General features: G+C 42.2%; 1 protein-coding gene and 1 long non-coding RNA gene across 2 annotated transcripts in view; one reads left to right on the plus strand and one right to left on the minus strand.

Moving 5' to 3' along the window:
- OLFM4 (olfactomedin 4) overlaps positions 1-19,312 on the minus strand; it is a 32,090-nt gene extending 12,778 nt beyond the window's left edge. The window contains exons 1-5 of the mRNA XM_034758396.1: positions 19,175-19,312; positions 17,302-17,379; positions 14,088-14,240; positions 2,955-3,167; positions 1,999-2,152 (exon numbers count right to left, since the gene is read on the minus strand). Of these exons, the coding sequence (XP_034614287.1) occupies positions 1,999-2,152; positions 2,955-3,167; positions 14,088-14,240; positions 17,302-17,379; positions 19,175-19,261 (685 nt within the window). The 5' untranslated portion in view covers positions 19,262-19,312. The remainder of the gene's footprint in view (positions 1-1,998; positions 2,153-2,954; positions 3,168-14,087; positions 14,241-17,301; positions 17,380-19,174) is intronic.
- Positions 93-19,774, plus strand: LOC117870920. Its single transcript, XR_004644073.1, has 3 exons — positions 93-224; positions 19,044-19,276; positions 19,695-19,774. It is a non-coding gene; the product is annotated as an uncharacterized LOC117870920 (long non-coding RNA).
- Positions 19,775-24,377: the final 4,603 nt, after the last annotated feature.

A 24,377-nucleotide genomic window follows, 5' to 3' on the forward strand; every position in this document is an offset into this window, starting at 1 on the left:
AGGACTTTAGAGTGTATTTCCCTCCCCCCACCCCCGCATCATCTGACCCAACAGAGAAAGTGCTGTTCATTTTTCCTATCAGAGACAAACTGCACTGGCTGCCTGCAGTGCTGGCAAGACCTGAAGAGGCCGCAGAGGGAAAACTTTTACTTCTACCAGTTCCTCTCTCCTGCTAATGGGAAGCTTGAAATAACTGACCTGAAGGTGGTAGGAGGCAAGTACCGGTAGGTAATACGTGAACTATCTGTACAGTGGAAAGTGCTCTGCTTTGTTCAAAGGTTTCTCCAAACTCTTTGTTAGTAGTCTGGTTCACCTCTGATTTGCTAGCCAAATTGTTAGGTATCGGTGAATAAGCAGTCTTCTTCCCCCATTGTATTATGAACATTGTAATACCTTCTGCTTTAAAATAATTTGGCAAAAAGAAGACATAAAAATGCATACAAAGGGAGTAACACTGCTTGAAAAATCCTCTTGCCTACTCATTAGTGACTGGGAAGCTTTCCCTTAAGGAGAGCTATCAATTGCTACAGAATTTAAACTTTCTTTAAAAAAAAAAAAAGAGTGAAATCCTGGCTCCATTGAAGACAATGGCAAAACTCCCACTGAGTTCAATGGGACTAGGATTTCACCCTAAGATTCTAGCCTTTATGTGTTAGAATAAATTTCTGCATATTAATGAAAAATGTAAACTACGCAATTTTGTCTTCTTGAGTCTGCATACAAACAGCGCCATGCATCAGCTGCTTCTCAAATTTCCCAAGCAGCAGTAGAGTGATGCTGACAAGACACAAATCACTTTAACAGAAGTTAATCATGATCAGAGTTAGTCAGAAAAAACATCTCTCTCAAAACTGGGTGACAGGGCAACAAAATGGCAGATGAAATTCAATAAATAAATAAATAAATGGAGATATCCTATCTCCAAGAACTGGAAGGGACCGTGAAAGGTCATCGAGTCGAGCCCCCTGCCTTCACTAGCAGGACCAAGTACTGATTTTGCCCCAGATCCCTAAGTGGCCCCGTCAATGTACAAAGTAATGCACATTGGAAAACATAAATCCAACTATACGTATAAAATGATGGGGTCTAAATTAGCTGTTACCACTCAAGAAAGAGATCTTAAAGTCTTTGTGGATAGTTCTCTGAAAACATCCACTCAATGTGCAGTGGCAGTCAAAAAAGCAAACAGAATGTTGGGAATCATTAAGAGAGGGATAGATAATAAGACAGAAAATATCCTATTGCCTCTATATAAATCCATGGTACGTCCACATCTTGCATACAGATGTGGTCACCCCATCTCAAAAAAGATAGATTGGAATTGGAAAAGGTTCAGAAAAGGGCAACAAAAATTATTAGGGTTGTGGAGCATCTGTCATATGAGGAGAGATTAATAAGAGACTGGGACTTTTCAGCTTTGAAAAAAGACTACTAAGGATATGATAGAGGTCTATAAAAGCATGACTGGTGTGGAGAAAGTAAATAAGGAAGTGTTTTTTACTCCTTTTCATAACACAAGAACTAGGGGTCACCAAATGAAATTAATAGGCAGCAGGTTTAAAACAAACAAAAGGAAGTATTTTTTCACACAACGCACAGTAAACCTGTGGAACTCCTTGCCAGAGGATGTTGTGAAGGCCACGACTATAACAAGGTTAAGAAAGGAACTAGATAAATTCATGGAGGATAGGTCCATCAATGGCTATTAGCCAGGATGGGCAGGGATGGAGAGATCACTTGATGATTACCTGTTCTGTTCATTCCCTTTGGAGCACCTGACATTGGTCACTGTTGGAAGACAGGATACTGGGGTATATGGACCTTTGGTCTGACCCAATATGGCTATTCTTATGTTCTTATATTATACCACCAAAAGAGAGTTTGGAAGAAGGGCAAAATGTTACTTTTCGACCTGTGCTTTATTGTCATTTAATTTAACTCAGTCTTCTTCCTACTTCTACCATCCTTTCTCATGTGATTTATACACGGAATGCTTACCTGGTGGGAAATAGGAAGGTGGAGTGGTTTGATTTCTATCCTTTTCACATTCCTTCAATCGATTCTGCAGTGTCACAATTTCTCGACGGATTGCAAGGATATTGTTTTTGTCCAATGATTCCAGATCATTTACCATAACAGTCAGATTCCTAATCTGGAGAAATAAAAATTTAGCATGACTTTAAATTACAGTCAAGTTTATTTCACAAATATTTTAGGATGAATTTATCATTTCACAAGAATATGTTTTAGCATAAACATCAGATCTCATGCGGATGTGTGTAACCACAAGAAAATGTTTGAGATTTTAGCACTCAATCATATACCGTAATGCTAAAGATCACCCCAAAATATCCAATAAGGCTTACTTGGTTATTAACTGTTACCTATAAATGATTTCAGCCTTGCAGATATGTCTTGAAAACTTACCTGCCTAGATAAATAATCTACTCACACACTCATTTAATGTTGAAGAGGATAGTGAAGAAACTAATGATCTTTTACTTACCATCAAAAACAATTATTCACTCCAGGTGAATGAGTGATAATTTTGAAAATTTGATTTATTGAATATTGGGAAGGTATGAGTCTTTTCCAGTTCTTGATTTTATATTAATCGGGTCACTACCATAAAATGTTAAATTTTTAATTATGTTTATTAGAGCACAGAAGCTTTCAGGCATAGGTGCCCATAAATTAATATTTATTATAATAATTTAGACAGCATATTTATTTAATATAGCAGCATCCAAGAACTTTAACTTTGTCACACAAACGATAAAAATTGCCATTTTTTGCTATATATGAAGAAACATGCTTAAGGCCAAGATTTGCTTTAATTTACACTGATTTAAATCCAGACTAACTCCACTGACAATAGTAGAGACATTCCAAATTTCACTGGTGTAACAGAGAACTGAATGTTTCTGAATGGCAGAATAACCCTCATACTCTACCTCCACGTATAGTTGTTCAACAATCACATTGCTTCCAACAAGTGTGGATTTCAGCTGAGTGACCAGTCTCTGCATTTCATTGATTTCCAGTTTCAGTAACTGAAAGTCCAACTCAGTGTAAGAAACACTGGTTGACTCCATATGTTCCACCTTGAGTGTTAGGTTTCTGATTTTCTGTTCATATATTTCAATTGCTTTGGTATATTGGCTAACCTAAAAAAAAAAAAAACAAGCACATTTTCAAGTTCAGCTGAACAAATATAACAGGCATGTTTGACATCTTTATTACATGCATTTATATATAAATTTGTCAAATTCTGCCTTCATTTACCCCTGTGCATTACTGAGGGCAGAATTTCATTCATAATCTTCACTTTTTTATTCCTCACTGTAACAAGAGCAACCACACTGTGAGCAAGCCCCTATGGCCAGAGATCACCCTGCAGCATCTGCATGTTTCCCCCTCAAGGGCCCCTTATGAAGACTCCACACTCCTTTTCTGGTGTCAAAATACCCCTCATTGGAACCTAGGTTTATTCACAAAACAAACTCAAAATAAAACTCAGAGTCCCAAATTAAAGTCCAACAAGCAAATGTTTCTCTTCCTGCTCCCAAGCCTCCCTGCTTGGAGAACTTTGGCTGTCTTTCCCCTGCTCTCTCAGGGTCTTCCCTGCCTTAGCAGGCTATTGCCAGCACTTCCTAGCTGGAATCTTAGGCTACATCTGTACTGACCTGTGGTTCGGACTGCAGGGAGCACCAAAGAACTACTCTGTAACTCCCCTGTGTGGATGCCAGGGGTGTGAACTAAAAGGTTCCTTCTTCCCATTAATGTAGTCCTGTTTGAAGAGGATGACATGAAGGCAAACTAGGAACCTTATGTGTTGCACCTGCAGCATCTACACGAGTGAGTTACAGTTCAGCATCCTGGTGCGCATTGCTATTCACATCCCATGGTCCAAACTCGGCCAATTCATTAGCCTTTTGTCATCACATTTACATCATTTTAGTTTACACAAGTGTGTAAACAGACAATACTGTACATAGAAACAACCTATCTAAATACATACAACACAAGCTAAACTTCAAATATAAATCAATACATGTAACTTTAAATCTTATTAAAATATGTAGAATCTGTTTGGCCCACATAAGGTTTATGTGGCACTCCTGTGTAATAAGGTTGGGCACCACTGGTATAGATAAACCATAGTCACAAATCCCAGGACTCTGCTGGCGCCTCCTTACTCCCAGCAGTCTTTGCTCTCCCTGAGTTTTCCCCTCACTTCAGCTTCCAGCTACTTTTTATAGGGGAATCATCTGATGCCGGGCCAGAGCCGCTGGGGGTGCTCGGCCGGCGCTGCTCGGCCAGGGCCGGGGCTGCTTGGCCAGGGCTGGGGCTCCGGGGCCTGAGCCACGCCGAGCCGGGCCAGAGCCGCTGGGGCCGGAGCCGGCGCGGTCGGCCAGAAACGGGGCCGGTGGGGATAGTGGTGCATGGCGTGGGGAAGTTGGTCCCCAGAGCGAGGGGCTGGCTAGGGGCAATGGGGCATGGCATGATGAGGGTGTCCCCACTCCGCCCAGCCCAGTGCAAGGGCACTGTTTACAAACCGGCAGTTGCCAGATACACCATGGCCCACCCAGCCCTGTGCTGCCAGCATGCCTCTTCCCCTTAGGGGCGGGCCTGGGCCATGCCCCACGGTTCCCTGCCCAAATACCCCTCTGCTCCCAATGCCCAGCATCCCCTGGACCTGCTATGCCCATTTGTGGTGCCCTTCCACATATCCCCCACCACAAACGCACAGTGACCTGCACACAACCCCCACAGCCCCACCTAGGGTTACCAGATAGCAACTGTGAAAAAACACGACAGGGGGTGGGGGATAATAGGCGCCTATATAAGAAAAAGTCCCAAAACACGTGACTGTCCCTTTAAAAACGGGACATCTGGTCACCCTAGCCCCACCACAATATGTTTGGCACCAAACCCACACAAGATTAATCCGGCCCTGTGCCCCAGGCCCTCCAGCCTGCACAGGGCAAGCCACCCGCTTACACGCACTAATGTTCCCTCTTGGAGTTAACTTTATCCAGGATTATATAGAATTTCAGGGGCCAGATTCTACCAGGGAATCTGCAGTGATTATTTCAGATAAGTGATGTACATGAAGAATTTTGGGGTATGTCTACACAGCCCCGTCTGCGAGTCTCTGAGCCCGTCGACAAACGCGGGCTCTCACTATCGTGCTAAAAATAGCAGTGCTAAAAATAACCCCCTCCCTAGACCTCAGAGCCTACACTCCAGCCTGAGCTGCAACACCTACACAGCTATTTTTAGCACAGCGTGCAAGCCCAAGCCTGTTGACCTGGACTCAGAGATTCACTGCTGCGGCCTGCCACTTGCTGTATAGATGTACTCTCTGGGGCTGAAAAAGATAATGAAAGATCCACCAATTTCTCCAAGATGACTTTCTGTTGACTTCCGTGGGCACTGGTCAGGCCACCACTCTGCAACTAGCAAAAAAAGTCCTGTGGTACCTTATAGACTAACAGATGTATTGAAGCATAAGCTTTCGTGGGTGAATGCCCACTGCATCAGAAGCATGACTCTTTGTTGCTTTTTACAGATCCAGACGAACACAGCTACCCCCTGATACTCTGCAAATAGTATCTAATCTTTTCTGCATTAAAACTAATTGAGTCCCCTGAAGAAGGGGATATTTTAGCACCGTGCACTATTACAAATCCGATCCATCCATCCTGAAACTGATTTAAATGAAGGCCAGTTGAGGTGAAATAGTTATTTGAGCCTTTAGGTAGAATAACTTTTGTGCAGCAGCCTCTTCAGATGTGGAACCACTAAACAGATGGCTGGATAAATATACTTTTGCACATGTATCTACTAATGTAAAGGTCATGGTGCAAACACTGTGAAGAAGAATGTCAAGAACATTATGTGGATTTGGAGCATTCTCTGAAAAATATGAGTTCCATACAAATGGAACATCTTGGGAAAGATATAATCTTCCTCCCACATGACTTAAAACTGTTCCCATTTTTCCTTAATGGCATTCCAAAAGGTAAGAAGTATCTCTCAGCAGGAATAAATAGAATTATATTATTGTGTNTAAACTCCCAAAGACTTGCCCCAGCATGTACTGAGGTTCAGTATATATCTTGGAAAGAATTATTAGGGGGAAGTCTCTTCTCTGGTTGTTACAAAGCCCTGGTCAGGAATCTGTAGGCAATATCACCAGGACAGTAGAACAGCAAAGCTCTAGTCTTAATGAAAAACTGTACCCATGTCAAATTTTTAAAAGTCCATTTCGGAGCTGTCCTCTTGATTAAAATAGAGCGGAAAAAAATTGTGACTGGTGCAAAACACTCTTAATTCATCAGAGGAGTAGCCGTATTAGTCTGGATCTGTAAAAAGCAACAAAGAGTCCTGTGGCACCTTTAAGACTAACAGAAGTATTGGAGCATAAGCTTTCGTGGGTGAATACCCAGACGAAGTGGGGTATTCACCCACAAAAGCTTATGCTCCAATACTTCTGTTAGTCTTAAAGGTGCCACAGGACTCTTTGTTGCTTTTTACAGATCCAGACTAATACGGCTACTCCTCTGATGAATTAAGAGTGTTTTGCACCAGTCACAATTTTTTTCCGCTCTATTTTAATCAAGAGGACAGCTCCGAAATGGACTTTTAAAAATTTGACATGGGTACAGTTTTTCATTAAGACTAGAGCTTTGCTGTTCTACTGTCCTGGTGATATTGCCTACAGATTCCTGACCAGGGCTTTGTAACAACCAGAGAAGAGACTTCCCCCTAATAATTCTTTCCAAGATATATACTGAACCTCAGTACATGCTGGGGCAAGTCTTTGGGAGTTTAGTCAATGGTACATCAATACTTGTGCAGAGCAAATACGATCGATTAAACAAATAATAATGTGTCTGACTACTGAATCTCAGTGATTTAGCTTAAGGAGGCAAACCAAAGATAAGAGGACCCTCTTTTCAGAGTTACAATTTTTTATGCAACTGTGACTGAACTACTTTTTGAGTCTGAGGGAAGCCATTTAGCATAAACCCATAGAAATGTAGGATTGGAAGGGACCTAGATAGATCATCAGTCCAGAACCCTGCACTGAGGCAGGACTAAGTATTATCTAGACCAGGGGTCGGCAATGTTTGGCACGCGACTCGCCAGGGTAAGCACCCTGGCGGGCCAGGCCAGTTTATTTACCTGCTGACGCGGCAGGTTCAGCCGATCGCGGCCCCCACTGGCCGTGGTTCGCCGTCCCGGGCCAATGGGGGCGGCGGGAAGCGGTGCGGGCGAGGGATGTGCTGGCCATGGCTTCCTGCCGCCCCCATTGGCCCGGGACATCAAACCACGGCCAGTGGGGGCCGCAATCGGCTGAACCTGCTGCATCAGCAGGTAAATAAACTGGCCCAGCCCACCAGGGTGCTTACTCTGGCGAGCCGCATGCCAAACATTGCTGACCCCTGATCTAGACCATCCCTGGAAGGTGTTTGTCTAATCTGTTCTTAAAAACCTCCAGTGATGGAGATTCCACAACCTCCCTAGGCAATTTATTCCAGTGCTTAACTACCTTTATAGTTAGGAAGTTTTTCCTAAAGTCTAACCTAAATCTCCCTTGCTGCGATTTAAGCCCATTACTTCTTGCACTGTCCTCAGTGGTTAAGGAGAACAATTTTTCACCCTCTTCTTTATAACAACCTTTTAGGTACCTGAAAACTGTTTTCACCTCCCCCCTCAGTCTACTCCTCTCCTGATTAAACAAACCCAATCTTTTCAATCTTTCCTTGTAGGTCATCATTTTCTAGACCTTTAATCATTTTTGTTACTCTCCTCTGGACTTCCTCCAATTTGTCCACATCTTTTCAGAGTGTGGTGCCCAGAACTGGACACCATACTCCGGCTGAGACTTTATCAGTGCTGAGTAGAATGGAAGAATTACTTCTCGTGTCTTTCTTACAACACTCCTGCTAATACCTCCCAGCATGATGTTCAGGTCTTTTGCAACAATATTACATGGTTCACTCATGTTTCATTTGTGATGCCACATAACCCCTAGATCCTTTTCTGCAGTATGTGTTCCTACACAGTCAAATCCATTTTGTATTTGTGCAATTGATTATTCCTTCCTAAAGGTAGTACTTTGCATATGTCTTTATTTAATTTCATCCTGTTTATTTCAGACCATTTCTCCAGTTTGTCAAGATCATTTTGAATTCTAATTCTGTCCTCCAAAGCACTTGCAATCCCTTCCAGCTTGGTATGGTCAACATATTTTATAAGTGTACTCTCTATGCCATTATCCAAACCATTTTTGAAGATATTGAATAAAACCAGACCAGGACAGATTCCTGCAGGACCCCATTCAATATGCCCTTCCAGCTCAAATGTGAACTATTGATAAATACTCTCTGTATACAATTTTCCAACCAGTTGTGCACCCACCTTATAGTAGGTTCATCTAGGCTATATATCTCTAATTTTCTTATGAGAAGGTCATGTGAGACAGTATCAAAAGCCTTACTAAAATCAAGATATATCACATCTGCTGTGTCCACACTATCCACAAGGTTATTACCTTGTCAAAGAAGGATATTAGGTTGACGTAATTTTTTCTTCACAAATTCAGATTGACTGCTACTTATCACCTTATTTTTTCTAGGTGCTTGCAAATTGTTTAATTATTTGCTCCTTTATCTTTCCGGGCACCAAAGTTAAGCTGCCTGGTCTATAATTCCCTGGGTTGTCCTTATTCCCCTTTTTATAGATAGGTACTATATTTGCCCTTTTCCAGGCCTCTGGGATCTCTCCCATCCTCCATGAGTTCTCAGAGATAATTGCTAATGGCTCAGCAATATCTTAAGGAACTGGCTGAAGTATTCTATGATGTACTTCATCAGGCCCTGCCAGCTTGAAGACATTTAATTTGTCTAATTAATTCTTAACATGTTCTTTCCTTATTTTAGCCTCAGATCCTACCCCATTTACACAGATGTTCACTATGTTAGTCTTCCAATCACTGATAATTTTTTTGGTGAAAATATAAACAAAAAAAGGCAGTTAACACTTCAGACATTACTGTGTTTTCTGGTATTGTCTTTCCCTCGTCATTGAGTAATGGGCCTCGCCAGTCCTTGGTCGTCTTCTTGCTTCTCATATATTTGTAAAATGTTTTCTTGTTACTCTTTATGTCTCTAGCTAGATTAATCTTGGGGGGGGTGGCCTTTTTTAATTTTGTCCCTTCGTGCTTCTATTGGGTTTTTTTAATATTCATCCTTTGTAATTTCACCTAGTTTCCACTTTTGTATGACTCTTTTTTGAGTTTCAGGTCTTTGAATATCTCCTGGTTACACCAACCGAGTCCCCAATTTACACCAACTGAGGATCTGGCTCTCATAGTTTTAGTCCTGTATAAATTCAAGCTAAGGAATAATAAAATGTATTGTACTTGGCAATCAAAATAAATAGTGTCTGTTTAACTGTATTTCTATATATGGAGCTAACTGACTGGACATTCACCATAGATATGTCTAAATTTCCCTACCTCCACCCTAACATGGACCAGTCCATAGAGCAAGATCCATGTTGTTTGAAGAGAGATGGATTCTGACTACCTTGCTACTCACAAAAATCCAGTGAGAGCTGGGAGATTTCCCCAGTAATCTCTGTGAGGAAGATGTTTAAAAGTTAGTGTCTAAACTGTGCCTGTAAAATTTGCACATGAACCCACCGCATGCACAAAAATACATTTGCATTTGCAAACTGGTGAGCACAAAGTAGGCAACCATGTGGAGAAAACGCGTACTGATGTGTACAATTACCTATACCACAGGCACAAACGTTCAGAAATGTGAGCATCTATCCCGATGCTAATAATATTAAAATACTTAAAGAAAATAAATGCTTTAAAAGAAAATCTAGTTGCCAAAAATATGCCAAATCTGCAATCCGTTGAAGTCCGTGGACTACCTGCATAAGTATGGGCTACTCACATAAGTAAGAGCTTCAGGTCTGAGACCAGCAACAGAGAGTCCTGTGGCACCTTTAAGACTAACAGATGGATTGGAGCATAAGCTTTCGTGGGTGAATGCCCACTTTGTCGGAATGCCCAGTCTTCCTTCTACCTCAGACTGTTTTTTCCCAGTTGGCCAGCCAGGCCATCTAGGAGAATGCCTCCCATGAGGCTGCTCTATTGCTTGGCAGTTAGACCCATTTTGCCTTAATAGCTTGTGACTGTATCTACCTGTGGGGGATTGTGTTGAAACCATCTGCTCCCCTCTATCAGGCCACCACACCATCTCTGAAATCTAGTACATAAACCACATTTTGGGGTACAGATCAGTATTCACCATGCATCTCACATTCATCCCAGAGCTTTGCAGTGGGGTTTGAGCAGTGCATAGGCCTTGTGGTGGACCTCTGCAGGAGGTGAATTTCACCCTTAAAGAAATATAAAATTCATCTATTTTAGGCATGCGTAAGAATAATTCCTATCTAGTTTTTTCTGCTTTGCAAGCATTGTCACACTAAGGGCCTGAAAAGGGCAGGGAGAAAATCTGTAATGTTCATTTATTGTGTCAGTTACCCAAAAGTGGTATTTATCAACACAGGTTTCTCAGCATGCAAGCAGACACTCCTCCAGCATGCAGGTGGAGGGTGGGGGTGGAGGAATGAGGAAGCAGAAGGAAGGCATAAAATGAAAAAAGATGGAGAGGGAGAGAAAGGGGGATAGAAATGAAATGAGCAAGCAATTCACGTGCAAGTGCATTGGCCACAGGCAAGACTGACCTCCATGATCACAGGGTGAGCATGCCACCCGCATGTCATATAACCCAGCCTGAGATCAAGAGGAATATTTCCAACAGAATAATCTATCTTGAATATAGTTTTCATCTCTGTTGGGCAGGTATGTTTGCTCTTCCTGTTTTTATTGCTCAAGCATGTTCTGGGCATTGTGGTCAAAGCACTGAAAGGCACATTCTCCCATTGGATTAAAGTTGCTATTCTTCCCTTTTAATGAGATGCACAAAGAGAGCCATACTCCTCTTCACTGTTGTGAACAAAGCTGATTCCTGCATTAGTCTAACAAGTTAATTTTTTCATCATGATAATTACAGATGAAAAAATTAGTCCAACATTTTCAGGCTACAGTTTTTTACTGATTTGGAATATCAGAGTATCTCTTTGTGAAATTCACTGCCTGCTGATTTTATAAAAGGGCCCCCCCCCCCTTGCTTGTTGAATTAGCAGCCTACAATCAGACAAAAGCTTAAAGATTCAATCAGGTTGTATATCTGGGACTTCTAATACATGTATAGCACCTCTTAAGGGGCTGGATCCTCCAAGTCTTACTCAGGAAAATCTCCCATTAGCTTTAAATGGAGTTTTGACTAAGTAAGTAAGGTAAGATTGAACCCATCCACAATGGGATGCTGAAATATAGTTATGGCATTTGGGTCACATCCTCAGCTGGTGTAAATTAGTAAGTTGTAAACTAACTTCCATGGTGCTACATCCATTTAAATTAGTTGAGGATCTGTTTGTTATTCCAACCCTCTTTGTAAAGTGGTTCTCAGATTCAAAACCAAAATCCAAGTGTTTATGATTTGCCTAGTTGTTTCAAATTTCACAGTAGTTCAGTAGACGCTCCCACTCCATAATGTGTAAAGACGAGTCTGGGCTGCAAAATTGGATGTAGATCTGAACATCCCCATAGTTTGGGGGTGCTTGGAACCCAGAATTTTGGTTCAGACCACTCTATCGCTAGGATGAGTTGGGAGATCTTTTAGTTTTATTGTTTCATTTTGTCATAAGTATTTTCAGGAAACAGCAGTACATTGGGTTACACACTGAGGGGTATCTTTACAACTAGAAAGGTAAGAAACTCATTTCAAAGAGAGCCTGAGAAATATGTTTACATGAGACAAGTACAGATATGCACATAGATTCAAGCGTCTTCTGCCCATCTCCAGACATTTCAATTTTACTTGAACTCAGAGATGAACAAGTCAACGCCTGGTATCTTTTTCGTTCTATGATCAAGCAACATAATAACTAACTATGAAATTGTAACACCCCTGTAGTTAAACAAAAATACAGTTTGTTTTCATTTCTGACCTGATGTCTCTTTTCCTGGGATCACATTGGAGGATCTGTCACACTATATCTAACTGGATGCATTGTAACACTGTTTGGCAAATCAAACTCAACATGATAAAGTGCAGTGAAACTCAGATTAGGTCAAGATTTTTTTTTGGTATCTCCCACTGGAGTTGAAAAGTGAGGGCCAACTCCTGAACTGGTATACACTGCCAGAGCTCCATTGACTTGAAGAAAATGACATCAGCTGAGGATCTGGTCACTAGAGTCCAGCCATTTTTTTAACAGAGAATGGCTACAAGGTTTCAAAAAATCAGCCAATTCCTGCCATGGTCCTTAGTCAGGCAGAACTCCCAATGCAGTTTCACTTCAATAGAAGATTGGCTTCAGTTGGATCTTATTTCAGTCCTCTCTGATCTGGGAGGGCCTTGCAGAATTAGTCCAAGTTTCAGGATGGGAATTATAGACCTGATCCTGTCCTACTGCAAGCAATTGAAATTTTGCCACTGATCACAGTGGGAGCACTTTGGGGCCCTTAAATACCTAGTGTTTTCATGGATCATTAATGTCAAGTTCCATATTCCTCCTAAAGTGATCAGGTAGCTCTTGTGCCGAGAGGCACTGAGATTTGTCAAATTGCCCCTTCATACCTTCACTGACAACTGAATGTATGTCATCGTTAGCGCTAGTTATTTCAAAGCAAATTATTTTAACTGAAAAGACCTTCTATAGGATTATGGCCCCACATTGTTGTGTTTTTATGCATAACTTCTTATCTATTCTTGATTATACTAGAAGAGAGTTATGAATATTTATGGTTAGAATTTATAATTTACTGCTGTGCCTTTTCTACTGATTAATTCAAGGACACTTCATTTCTTAAGATGTCTGGCTCCTGGAGAAGTCAAACACTTTCTCATGGACACCTAATTTAAACCCTGAATATTCATCTACCAGCAAAAATCAAATGTAGGTTCTCCTTCTCTCAAGAAACCACGGTAGTCCCCTAGTTTTGCCTGATTTTTGCAAGAAAAATGAGATCTGAATCCTTGTAACAAACAAGCAAAGTAGTGTAAGGGTAAGGAGTTTGTCTTTAACTAGAATGCATAATTCAACAGTCATTGCTAGACCATCAGATGTTGACAGAGAAAATAACTGATTTTTTTTTCAACTGTTATGGGAATGGAGGGGGTCAGGGGGTGGGTTTTTGCTTCAACCTGAGCTGAGCTGACATTTGCTCTCTTTTCCCTCATTCCCTCCCATAAGCTGGTTACATACAAGTAATAACCAGGGCCGCCTAGAGCAGGTTCGGGCCCCGGTGAAAAAAATTTTTCGGGCCCCCCAGCAAGGGCGGACCGGCTAAACAGGGCTGACAAGGGGGGGGAAGCCGGACCCCGGGCCCCCTTCTGGACCATCGGGCCCCAGTAATTTGTACCGACTTCCCCCCCTCTCGTCGACCTTGGTAATAACACAGGAGGGAGCAGGAATCATGGCTTCCTCTGTGACTGTATATAGCAATTACAAGCCAACAAGACTGTTCCATGGTTCATAAAGAGTAGCATAGCTCTTCCTCCATCCCTCCAAGAACACCATGTGCCTATAGGCAGAGCTGTCCCTTGGGTAGGGCAAATTGGGGTGACTGCTCCAGGCCCCGTGCTTTGGGAGGCCCTGCAGGCCAGTGCGATTGGCTGGCGCAGTCGGTCCCAGAAGAGACAAATCCATCACTTCCGCCCCAGGCCCCGAACCTCCGTAGGGACTGTCTATAGGCCCAGGAATGAGGCCCGAGGATACTTGAAACTCATGTTGTTATAAGGCCCAGCTTGCATGCTACAATATTGAACATTTTATGTTTAATCACCCTTTTCCTTGCAATTTTTACATGCCCCTCACTGCAGTGCTTGGAAGGCAGGCCCTGCAAAGTTCTGACTGCTGGACTGTTTCACATTCACTAAAAATAGGACTGGTAGATTTTTTTTAAAAGAAAAACCAAAAATCCTTACTTTAGTAAGTTCTATTTCAAATTTCTCAGAAAGCACTCGGGCCGTGATTTCCAGCATCTCGACCTTCTGCACAGGAAACGCGGTGTCTGGCAGGTACACTGAGCATTGGCACACTCCATTTTCATTCAAAGAGCCGGTTACATTGGCAAATGGCTGTAAGAACAAGTTTGTTTCAGAAAGCAAATAAAAAATTGTCAATATGCTACTAGGAAACAACACCAAAGGACTGACAACAGTCCCCAAGCAGGGAAAAGTTGAGCGTAATAATTAATAATAATACTGACCCTGAAAGCATTTATTAATTATTATTATTACAACTTTCTTCCAATAAACTCAAAGTATTTTCCTATATTAATTCATTAAGCTTCACCACACCTCTATAGAGGTAGTTAAATTCTATTATAACTATTTTAACGCTGGCAAAACTGAGGTACAGGAAAGTTACATGATTTTTCTAAGATCAGACAGCGAGTCAATGGCAGAGCAGGAAATAATCATATTAAATCTTATAGGGAGTCTTTCCATTGCTTTTAATGGTCTTTGCATCAGGTCCAGTTAGTGCTTTTAGTCCATTAATTTCAGAGCACTTTACAAAGTTTTGTTTGGATTTTACTAATGGAAGAATCCACAGAAATTGATCTATTTTCATGGAAAATGTTGATTTTTACTTAACCCTATTTTCCCCACTGGGAATATGTTTCATTTGATATTTTTCAGCTACCCTTGGTAAACAGGTTGCATACTCAACCACATGCACATGAGAGCTGGTATGCCTGCTACTGCAGGGTACTGAGAGGAGTAATGGACATTTATCACTGCTCCATCAGTGCATAGGAACATAAACAAGTTTTTTAATTGGGGCAGTCAGAGTTAAAAAATAATAAAATATTGGCTGTTGAATATCGCTTTTATGAGTAGTTTTGTACCATGACTAAATTTGTCCACTTCCAATAAAGTGAGATAAACAGGCTTCTGTTCCACATTCCATGCTTCCTTTATTGATTAACACAATCCCTAAATTTGGGCTCCTAAATCCCTTTTGAAAATGAAATTGAGACACCTAAATTGGTTAGGCATTGCAAAACTGAGTGCAGCAATGCTTAAATAGTTTTTAAAAATCTGGGCCTAGGTCACTATTAAAAATGGGCCTTGGGCTCCTAAGTCCCTTAGGTGCTTTTGGAACTGTCACCTTCAGACTCCTCACATTACTGGATTTGCATTCTGCTCAGCAGGAATGGTGAAAAAAGGAGCAGAGAGGAAAACATCCAATGAACAGACAAATATGGTTATTGTACTTACCTTTCATAAGGTCCTATCTGTGCTAGCCTGTGAGGAGGGGACATTATTTTATCCCTGATACAGATTACAAACTGCCCTTTATCTATGTTTATTTAATAAATTAAATAACTATTTTAAAAGTGGATTTAAACTATCAAAAACCCACCAAACTTCAATGGATGGATTCAACCACTTACTAAAAAAATATTATTTGTATTGTAGGAGTGTCTAGTTACCCCTTCTGAGGTTCGGCCTCATTATGCTAGAAGATGTACATATACATAGTAAGAGACATCCCCTGCCTTGAAGAGGTTAAAGCCTAAATAGACAAGATAGCTAAAGGGTGGGAGGAAGAAATATTGTTATCCCTGTTTTACCAATGAGGAGCCTCATTGACAGAAATGGGAAATTTGCCATTGACTTCAACAGGAATCAGCATTTGACTCAGAAAGTTTAAGTGACCTGGCCAAGATCACACATGAAATTTGTGGCAGGGGCAACAATTCTATCTTTTATGGCACCCATTGTCCTACTATCTGAGCACCTCAGAATCTTTAATGTATTTGTCTTACAACACCTCTGTGAGGTAGGGAAGTGCTATTATCCCCATTGTACAGATTGGGAACTGAGGCACAGAGAAGTTAATGACTTGCTCGAGGTCACACAAGAAGTCTGTGGCAGAGCAGCGATCTAAATCCAGCTCTCCAAAGCCCCAGGCCAATGCCCCAATCATTGGACCATCCCAAATTCCCTGAGTCCCAGGCTAGTGCCTTAACCATAAGAATATCCTTCCTCCAAAAAAATAAATGGTATCAATAGGTTGAGTCAGGGCTGGCTCCAGGCACCAGCTTAACAAGCAGGTGCTTGGGGTGGCCAAGGGAGAGGGGCAGCAACTGCGGCAATTCAGGGGCAGCAGGTCCCTCACTCCCTCTAGGAGCAAAGGACCTGCCACTGAACTGCCGCTGCCGATCACGACTTGTTTTTTTTTTTTTCCAATTGCCACCGCCGATCGCGGCTTTTTTTTTTTTTTTTGCTTGAGGCGGCAGAAATGCTGGAGCCGGCCCTGGGTTGAGTCATTCAACTCCTGTAAGACCTAAGAATTAAAGGCTGATAATGTTTAACAGGAATTTAGAGGGGCAGGTTTCAGGAGAACTATTCAGCATGAAAAATGGTTGCAGATTTCAAGACCTTTGCACATTAACATCACATCAAGTTCATATCTTCCTCAGACTTAATATGATGTTGACAGAATTGTTTCATTTCTTCCATTGACATTATTGTATGCTGGGTTCATGATATTGATGAAACCATAAGCAGTATTAATTAATTAATTATTATAAAGATCTTCCTGGGTCCCTGACTCCTTTGATCACAGTGCAATGTCAATAGAACTATTAATGTTGGTCATAACATCTTTCCAAGTCCTATATAAAAATATGCTGAAGCTCAGCTCTTTTTGGTTGGATGGTTTGTGGTATTTTTAAAAGCTAAATAGGCTTCATTGAGTATTTAACAAACTGTCCTAGCCTGCAGCAAGGACTTGACTGCAAAAGTTCTGTTTGTAAAATTAAATCATGTATTACATGAAGGTATCTGAGTCTAAAAGAAATATTATTCAGCCTGATCCAAATATTTGTAGCTTAATAAAGTAAATGAGAGCTGCGGGGTGCTGAGCATTTCTGAAAACCAGGCCATTTATTTGGGCGACTTTATATGGATTTAGAAGCCTAAATTTAGGAAATTAATTTTGAAAATCCTGCACTCAAATTTCAGCCTCAGCAATTTGGCATAAGACACAGAGACCTGTGACAGCCAGGATTAGACCTCTAAACCACCTGATTGCCAGTCCTGCGCTGAATATACTAGACCACGCATCTCTCTTATCTTAATGATGATGTTTACTATAGCTTTCCAAGAACAGTAAACAATGGTATACCTCTGGCATGAACTGAGGTTTGTTGAGTGTGGCCTGAGGTTCAGTCAGATATTCCACCAGGGTAGGAAGAGGGGTAGGCTGGAAAGGAAACAAAAATACCTGTTACAATGCAACATACTACGTGTCCCATCCCTATTTAAATCATGACCCCCTCTCCCGACAGACAATCAGCATTCCAGATTCCTCAGTATTCTGAAACACTTTGATTTTGTGAAGGGAGCCATCTCCAGCAGCTCTAACATTGATTGGGATTTCTGACTGACTGCTGAGACAGTTAATGTTTCTTCTGGTACAACTTTGTTTCATGGAGTCCTTCCTTTGAAAAAAGCTTCATGTGATCAATGGAAAGCCGCAAATGCTCAGTCTATCAGTGTGCATTATTTATGCTAAAGTAATATATACCCTCTCACGGCCATCTTATGGAATAAGGTTTCAGGTCCTACCCCTCCAGAGCACTGGCAAGATTGGATGCCACTCTTGAATCTTAACATGCATCCCTGGGAGCCTACAGTAATCAAGGTCCTGTGTACTGCACAAAACATTATATCGCAGGGACGGAGCCCACCAATGTACGCAGCTGAGCTCCACCAAATGGGAACTGTGGCAATCTCCAATGCTTGCAAAACCATTTGACATGATAAACCTGAGGCATGTGGGGCAGGAAGGGGCTTGCACAAGGAGGCAGCTGCTAGTCAGCCATACAAAAGCAATGCGCCATTCCTGCAGGAGCTCTGTATGGCAGGGGTCATCCCCGGCTGCACAACTTCAAAGCCATGCGGAAGCAAAACTCCATTCTGACAGAGCTCTGGAGCCCCAGTTTTAGCCAGCTTCCCCTGCAGGCCTCCTACTACTCCATCCAAGAACCGGTTCAGTGCCTCATGCCACTGCATCCCCGTCACCTGCTCCCTCACTCCCCCATCCAGTCAGACAGTCCCACTCCTAAGGAGCCCCTAAAACAGCCATCTGGACAGCTGAGGAACTGGAAGATGGCAGGAAAATGGCCACTTGTTTAAATTGATTCAGAAAAAACAGGGTTTTTTTGTGCCAGCTGGTCAAAAAGATAACGTACGCAGCCATTTGTCTGGCCCCCTGATAGCGTTGTACAGGGGAGGCTGATAGTGATTAACAGCAGAGTTACAAGGAGCATCATAAATTTTACAAATGTCTGCACAAATTATGGTTTACCCAGGAGTGAGCATAATGAGGAGAAATTTCTGACATTCTAAATTCCCCCGTCCTCAGCTTATCATTATATATTTACACTTCAGCCTTGATTTTTACTGCCAGGAATTTCCACTGCTTAATCATGCTGCAGTGAAAAACATTCCCTCCCCTTAGATGCTGAGTTCACTACCTGAGTCCACAGCACTTTTAAGGCCTACTAGACCAAGAGACTGCATTAATAGTATCACCTAGAACTCATATAGCGCATTATGTTTTCAAAGTGCTGGGCAAATGAACCTGAGACACTGAGATCTAAATCCAGATCTTCAACACTCCAAAAGGCTGTGTGGTGTTTGCATCTGCGGTTTTGGATTGAGCTCATCTCAGGTACAAACCATAGTTAATTAATTACAACCTGCATTTTGCATTTAAACTCTATTCCAATTCGCAACGGGAGTTGCATTCACCTAACTGAAGGCAGAATTTTGTCTTTTTAAAACAGTGTAATTTGTTTTCAGATTTATAATTAAATCCCAGCACATTTGTTAAAGGTGGTATTTTGCACTTGTTACTTACAGAGAGTCCACAGAACGAATGGAGATCTGAAAACTTGCCTCAAATAATTTTAAAAGATTTTCCTAGCAACATGAATAAGTGAGAGGAAAAAAGAATACATTAGAGCCTGTGAAAATCATAATACGCATCTTACCACATTCTGGATCGTGGTGGTGGCTGCATTCTGTGCAATGGCATTTTGTAGAAAGACCAGCAGCACAGCCAAGTTTGCACACTTCATCTTCTCAGCAAACAGGTATGATGGAGAAAGGACAGCGGGAGCCCTTTTATAGTGTACTCTGGGAATTCCCCCAGTAGGAGTTTGGTGCTTTGAAAGAGGAACATGTATAATATTTATTGACACTTCTCATAAAGGTGAGTGAATCATGGCACAGAAAGTGACTGAACAGCTATTATACAAACATAATAACTTTTTTTTGCCTGCTGTCAAAAACAAAGCCCTTCCTCATTCCCAATATCTAATCTTGTGCTCTGAGAGGCACAAAGGAATAAGTACATAATGGACAGATCAATTAATTTGATAGGACTGCAATAATTAAAATGCATTCTTGGTTGGGGTTTTTTTTTTTTTTTTTTTTTTTGCGGGGGGTGGGGAGAATAGCTGCTTCCTTTTATGGGACTTTTATCCATATCTTTATTGTAAATCCTTTCAGGAGCACATAGACAACCTGGGCCACATCATCTTCCTAACCCTGCTTCTAAACTCAGATGGGGTGAAAGCAGCTCAAGGTAGGTCATTTCACATACAATGTCAAAGGAGCATCTCTACCTTCCTCTAAGCCTCTGGATGCCTTTTAACAGGAGCATAATGCACATGGGGCTCCACAAATTTGGGCTAAAAACCAACCATTGGATGGGAGAGGGGGCCGAGCTGAAGAACAGCCACAACAGACCTGCAATTCAGTGTTAACACCCATCCTACAGCTTTGGTACCATGGCTCCTGATGCAGGGGAGATCAGGGAACAGCACACAGTGGAACAGCCCTTTTCATGGGAGCACAAAGATCTGCATGGTTTGCCAGCAGATTTCAAGACATTCAGGCAATTGATGAGCTGGTCTCATGGCATTTAGGCACTTCCACTTTCAGTGCTCACTGGAGCCAGGTATAGAGGCAAGCAAGAATGAAAATGGCTATCCAGACATTTCTAAACTGGCATGAAGGCAAGGTGTGAGTTTGGGTGGAAGTTCAGGTCAGTTCCCCTACCTTTAATTAGTGTCTGCAGCTGTATTTTTAAATAATACATACTTATTGTGGAGAATGCAGCTTGGGTTCTGTTTTCTGAGTACTGCTTCTTTAAGTGTAAGAAAATGAGGGAGGGGGAGGATTCTGAGACCTTACACAGAGGGTACACAACACCTGAGTGCCGCAGAGCTGTGTTCCATATGAGGTCCCCCAGCATGCAGGTGAGGCAGAAGTGGCACAGGCTGAAGGAAGCCACTATGACAGCTGTAGGCTCTTTGGGGATTCCCCTTATACAGGAGAAATCCCATCAGCCAGTTCTGTCAAGTTTCTCACCTGTTTTGTGCTGGTGGAGCAGTGCAAAGGGGCCCCATATCGGAACATAATATTCTACCCCACCTATTTCCTGACTAACAAAACAAGTTAGAAACTCTGTGTCCTTCCAGATATGAGGTTATTCCAATTCCTCTAAGTAATAACAGCATTTCACATGTACCACATCTTCCTTCTGAAGAATTTAAAGAGCTTTTCAGCAGTGGATTACTATTATTATCATCTCCATTTTACAGAGGGGACAACTAACTCTTAGACCAGATCTACACTAGAACCTTTTGCAGGTATAATAATGTTGATTAAGGGTGTGATTTTTTTACAACATTTCTATACTGATAAAAGTCCTAGTGTAGGTGCAATTAAACCAGCATAAAAGTCCTTATTTTGTTTGGGGAACTGGTATAAGCTATACCAGCAAAAGCACATTTTTGCTGGTAGATGCTGAATGTACACTAGAAGGGTTTAGTATAACTAGACCTATATAGCTATATCAACAAACCTTTTTCTGCTGCAGCATAGACCCTCAGAGAGGAAGCCAGTGTGACAAAGTCAAGAATAGAATCCAAGTCTTCAAAGTTCCAGCCCCTCTGCTTTATAGGTATGACCTTAGGCCCACTGTAGTTAATGGAAAGATCCCACTGATATAAATGAGCTTTGGATCTGGCCCTATTACCATTTGACTGCACTTTCCACTAGGGCAGCGGTATTGCGTAGATAGCCACAGGACATGCTATATTCTGTGGACAGCACAAATTGTTTTTCATCAATTCTTGGGACATACAGTTCTCAAAATCTGTCAGATTTCTATGTTTACTTTCTATTGTTGACTTTGAATAAGCACATAGATTTATTTTGTATTGATTAACTCTATTGCAAATTTAGAGCTACACTGTTGGTTTAACTTAGTGCACAAAACATTATGCAGTCTAAACTATGCGGGGGGAGGGATAGCTCAGTGGTTTGAGCATTGGCCTCCTAAAGCCAGGGTTGTGAGTTCAATCCTTAAGGGGGCCACTTAGGGATCTGGGGCCAAATCAGTATTTGGTCCTGCTAGTGAAGGCAGGGGGCTGGACTCAATGACCTTTCAAGGTCCCTTCCAATTCTAGGAGATGGGATATCTCCATTAATTTAATTTAAAAACATCTGACAAGTGACAGCAGTTGGAACACAAACAAATTGGCAGCATGGGAATTGGGAGGACAAGGTAACTGAAATATTTGCTTGGCTGGTTCATTTCTAATCACAAACAGGCCACCCAAGGTGTTCCAAACATTCTGCTTACTATGCGGGATTCTGTTTTAATTGAGAAAATTATGGGCCCGATTGTCCCATCTGTCTTTGTGGGTGGAACGAATGAAAACTTGGTGGATCTCTTGCTGAGAAGAGCAGAACAGTGAGGTGCTTCCTCTGTGGCCTTGTAGCTTCCCTTCTCCCAGCCTTCGTGGTAGTCCCTCTACAGGTACATGGATCCATGCTGTTGTCAGGGGTAGGCATAAGGGAGCAGGGCTTGGGAGAGGGTGGGAAAATCATAGTGTCTATGCACCATCCCCCGCACCAGCACTAAGGAGAATCCTCACCAAAGTGAATATTGACCAATGACCTGATCCAAACCCTCATCCAAAAACAACAAGGAGTCTGGTGGCACCTTAGACTCCTTGTTGTTTTTGTAGATACAGACTAACATGGCTACCCCCTGATACTTGAAACCCTCATCCAAACACTCTCACTGTCTTCAGCAGGCCTTGAATCAGGCTCCTAGTGAGTATGAACTTTTGCGCGCACCCTCTTTAGTCTGTGGAATGTCCCCAAGGGAATCTGGCATCTAGGGGAGGCAGAAGCTCCCTGCCAATGGGAGGGGGCAAAGGGATAGGAGAGGGAGTGAAGAGCAGTGCTCATCAGGGGGAAGGGAGAGGCAGGCGGCTCCAGGCTGGGAAGGAGGGTTTCAGGTGTTCCCACCTGCTCCTGGGCTCATTCCAGCTCCTCTGGATCCCTGCTCCCTGGCCCCATGGCAGCCACTCCAGCCACTCTGCATCCTGCTCTCGCCTCCGTCCCTCTGTCCCTTTCTCCCCCCACAGACGTGTAAGTTTACCTGGGGATGGAGCCCCCACAATATTTCCATTGCAGGGACGGCAGCCCGCCCCCTCCCATCTCCACCACCGCTTCTGCCACCCCTGCTGCCACCAGCAGGTGGAGGAAAACCCTGACAAGAAAGCATATTTTTATTTGAAGGTGCAAGATGTTTTTAAATGACTCCTAAGCACAGGTGCAAAAGCATTTTTAATCTAGTGACAAGCCAGCGTGCAGGTTAGCCTGACACTAAGGTTAATTGTTTAATATTTACACAGCAGCTCATATATATAACCCTACTTAAATGAAATAAATTACAATAAGCAGCTTTGTTGCCAGCTTTCCTTGGACCAGAAGGCTGTAATACACACGGTAGTTACTGAAAAGAAGACCAAAGCACCTATCAGACAGCCGCAAATACAAGTACACAAACTACCAAGCAGCCCCAAGTGTAAAAGTGACAGCCCAGCAGAAGAAGTCTCAAAGTATGAACTCCAGGAAACAAAATAATTAAAAGCAGAGTGGCTTAAATGGGACTTAAGCACATGCTTAAAATTAGTACAAGCTTAAGTGCTTTCCTGTAGCTGGCCTGGAGAGATCTGACAAAGAGAAGATGAGAAAGGAGGAGGAAGGGGGTGGAAAACACATTGAGAAGGATCAACTGAAGGAAAGGTGACCTGTACCAATTTGATTCATTATACTTCATTATTATGAATACATAAGATCTTAAACTTTCTGTGTAAGGATAAGTCATGTCCCCGAAGCTTCACCTGGCATCTAGAATTTGATCTAACACAGGCTGTAACCAGCTGTGTTGGCATCTAGGTTTCTGGGCAGATGAGCCTTCTGTGGATGTCCTAGTCCAATGTTCTGGCCACCCTATTGGCCTTGTTATGTGCCTGATGAGTAGAGCTAGCTGAAAATTGGAGGGAAAAAATCATAGAAAGGTGTCCCTTTTTTCATCAAAAAAATATGTATTTTGAAATGTTCTGACCAGTTCCACTGGTGAGTCACAAAGGCAGTGACAGATCCAACCCATTCACTGCATGTAACATCCTTCTGCCAGACCCTCTCAAGAGCTGCGGGAAGGCATTCATTAAAGTCGCAGTTCCAACCCCATTCCCTATCTAGCCACTTCTGCAAATGGGGCGTTAATGGTGGATCCTTAGAATTTCCCGGCTTAAGGTAAAAGCCGTTGAAACATATTTTGTCAGTCTCAGGATTCAGAGTCCCATTTTATTTAGCAGGTCTCTTGGACCTTTCTACCACTTTTGCAGGATGTGGCTTGCGTTCTGCGTGAGGATAATGACTTTATCCAGGGGAATTCTGTCTGAGTTATCATGCTCTGTTTTAACCCTTAAAGAGAGAGTTCCTCAAGATCTAACTGCCCCGGAATAGTATGGTCATCATTACCACTGCGTTCTATGGTGATAAGACATGTTCTATAGTTCAGTATTCTTACTCCGCTCAAAGTTTACCTAAAAATTAAGGCCTATAAGATCATTTATATCCGTGTTGGGTATGATTAATTCCTGTTATGTTTATTAATCTCTTCAGCTCTGTTTGAGAATGACATTTTTACCCAGGGTCAGTGTTATAAGTTCCTGGACCAGTGCCCTCTTTTGGGAGTATTCATACTGCTTCAATTTGTTGGCATCAAGAGACAATTCCCTTCAACTAGAGACCATAGAGTCATAGAATCATAGAATATCAGGGTGAAGGAGAGTCCAATCCCCTGCTCAAAGCAGAACCAAC

The sequence above is a fragment of the Trachemys scripta genome, chromosome 1 (genome assembly GCF_013100865.1).
Source record: "Trachemys scripta elegans isolate TJP31775 chromosome 1, CAS_Tse_1.0, whole genome shotgun sequence".
In the NCBI taxonomy this organism is placed as follows: domain Eukaryota; kingdom Metazoa; phylum Chordata; order Testudines; family Emydidae; genus Trachemys; species Trachemys scripta.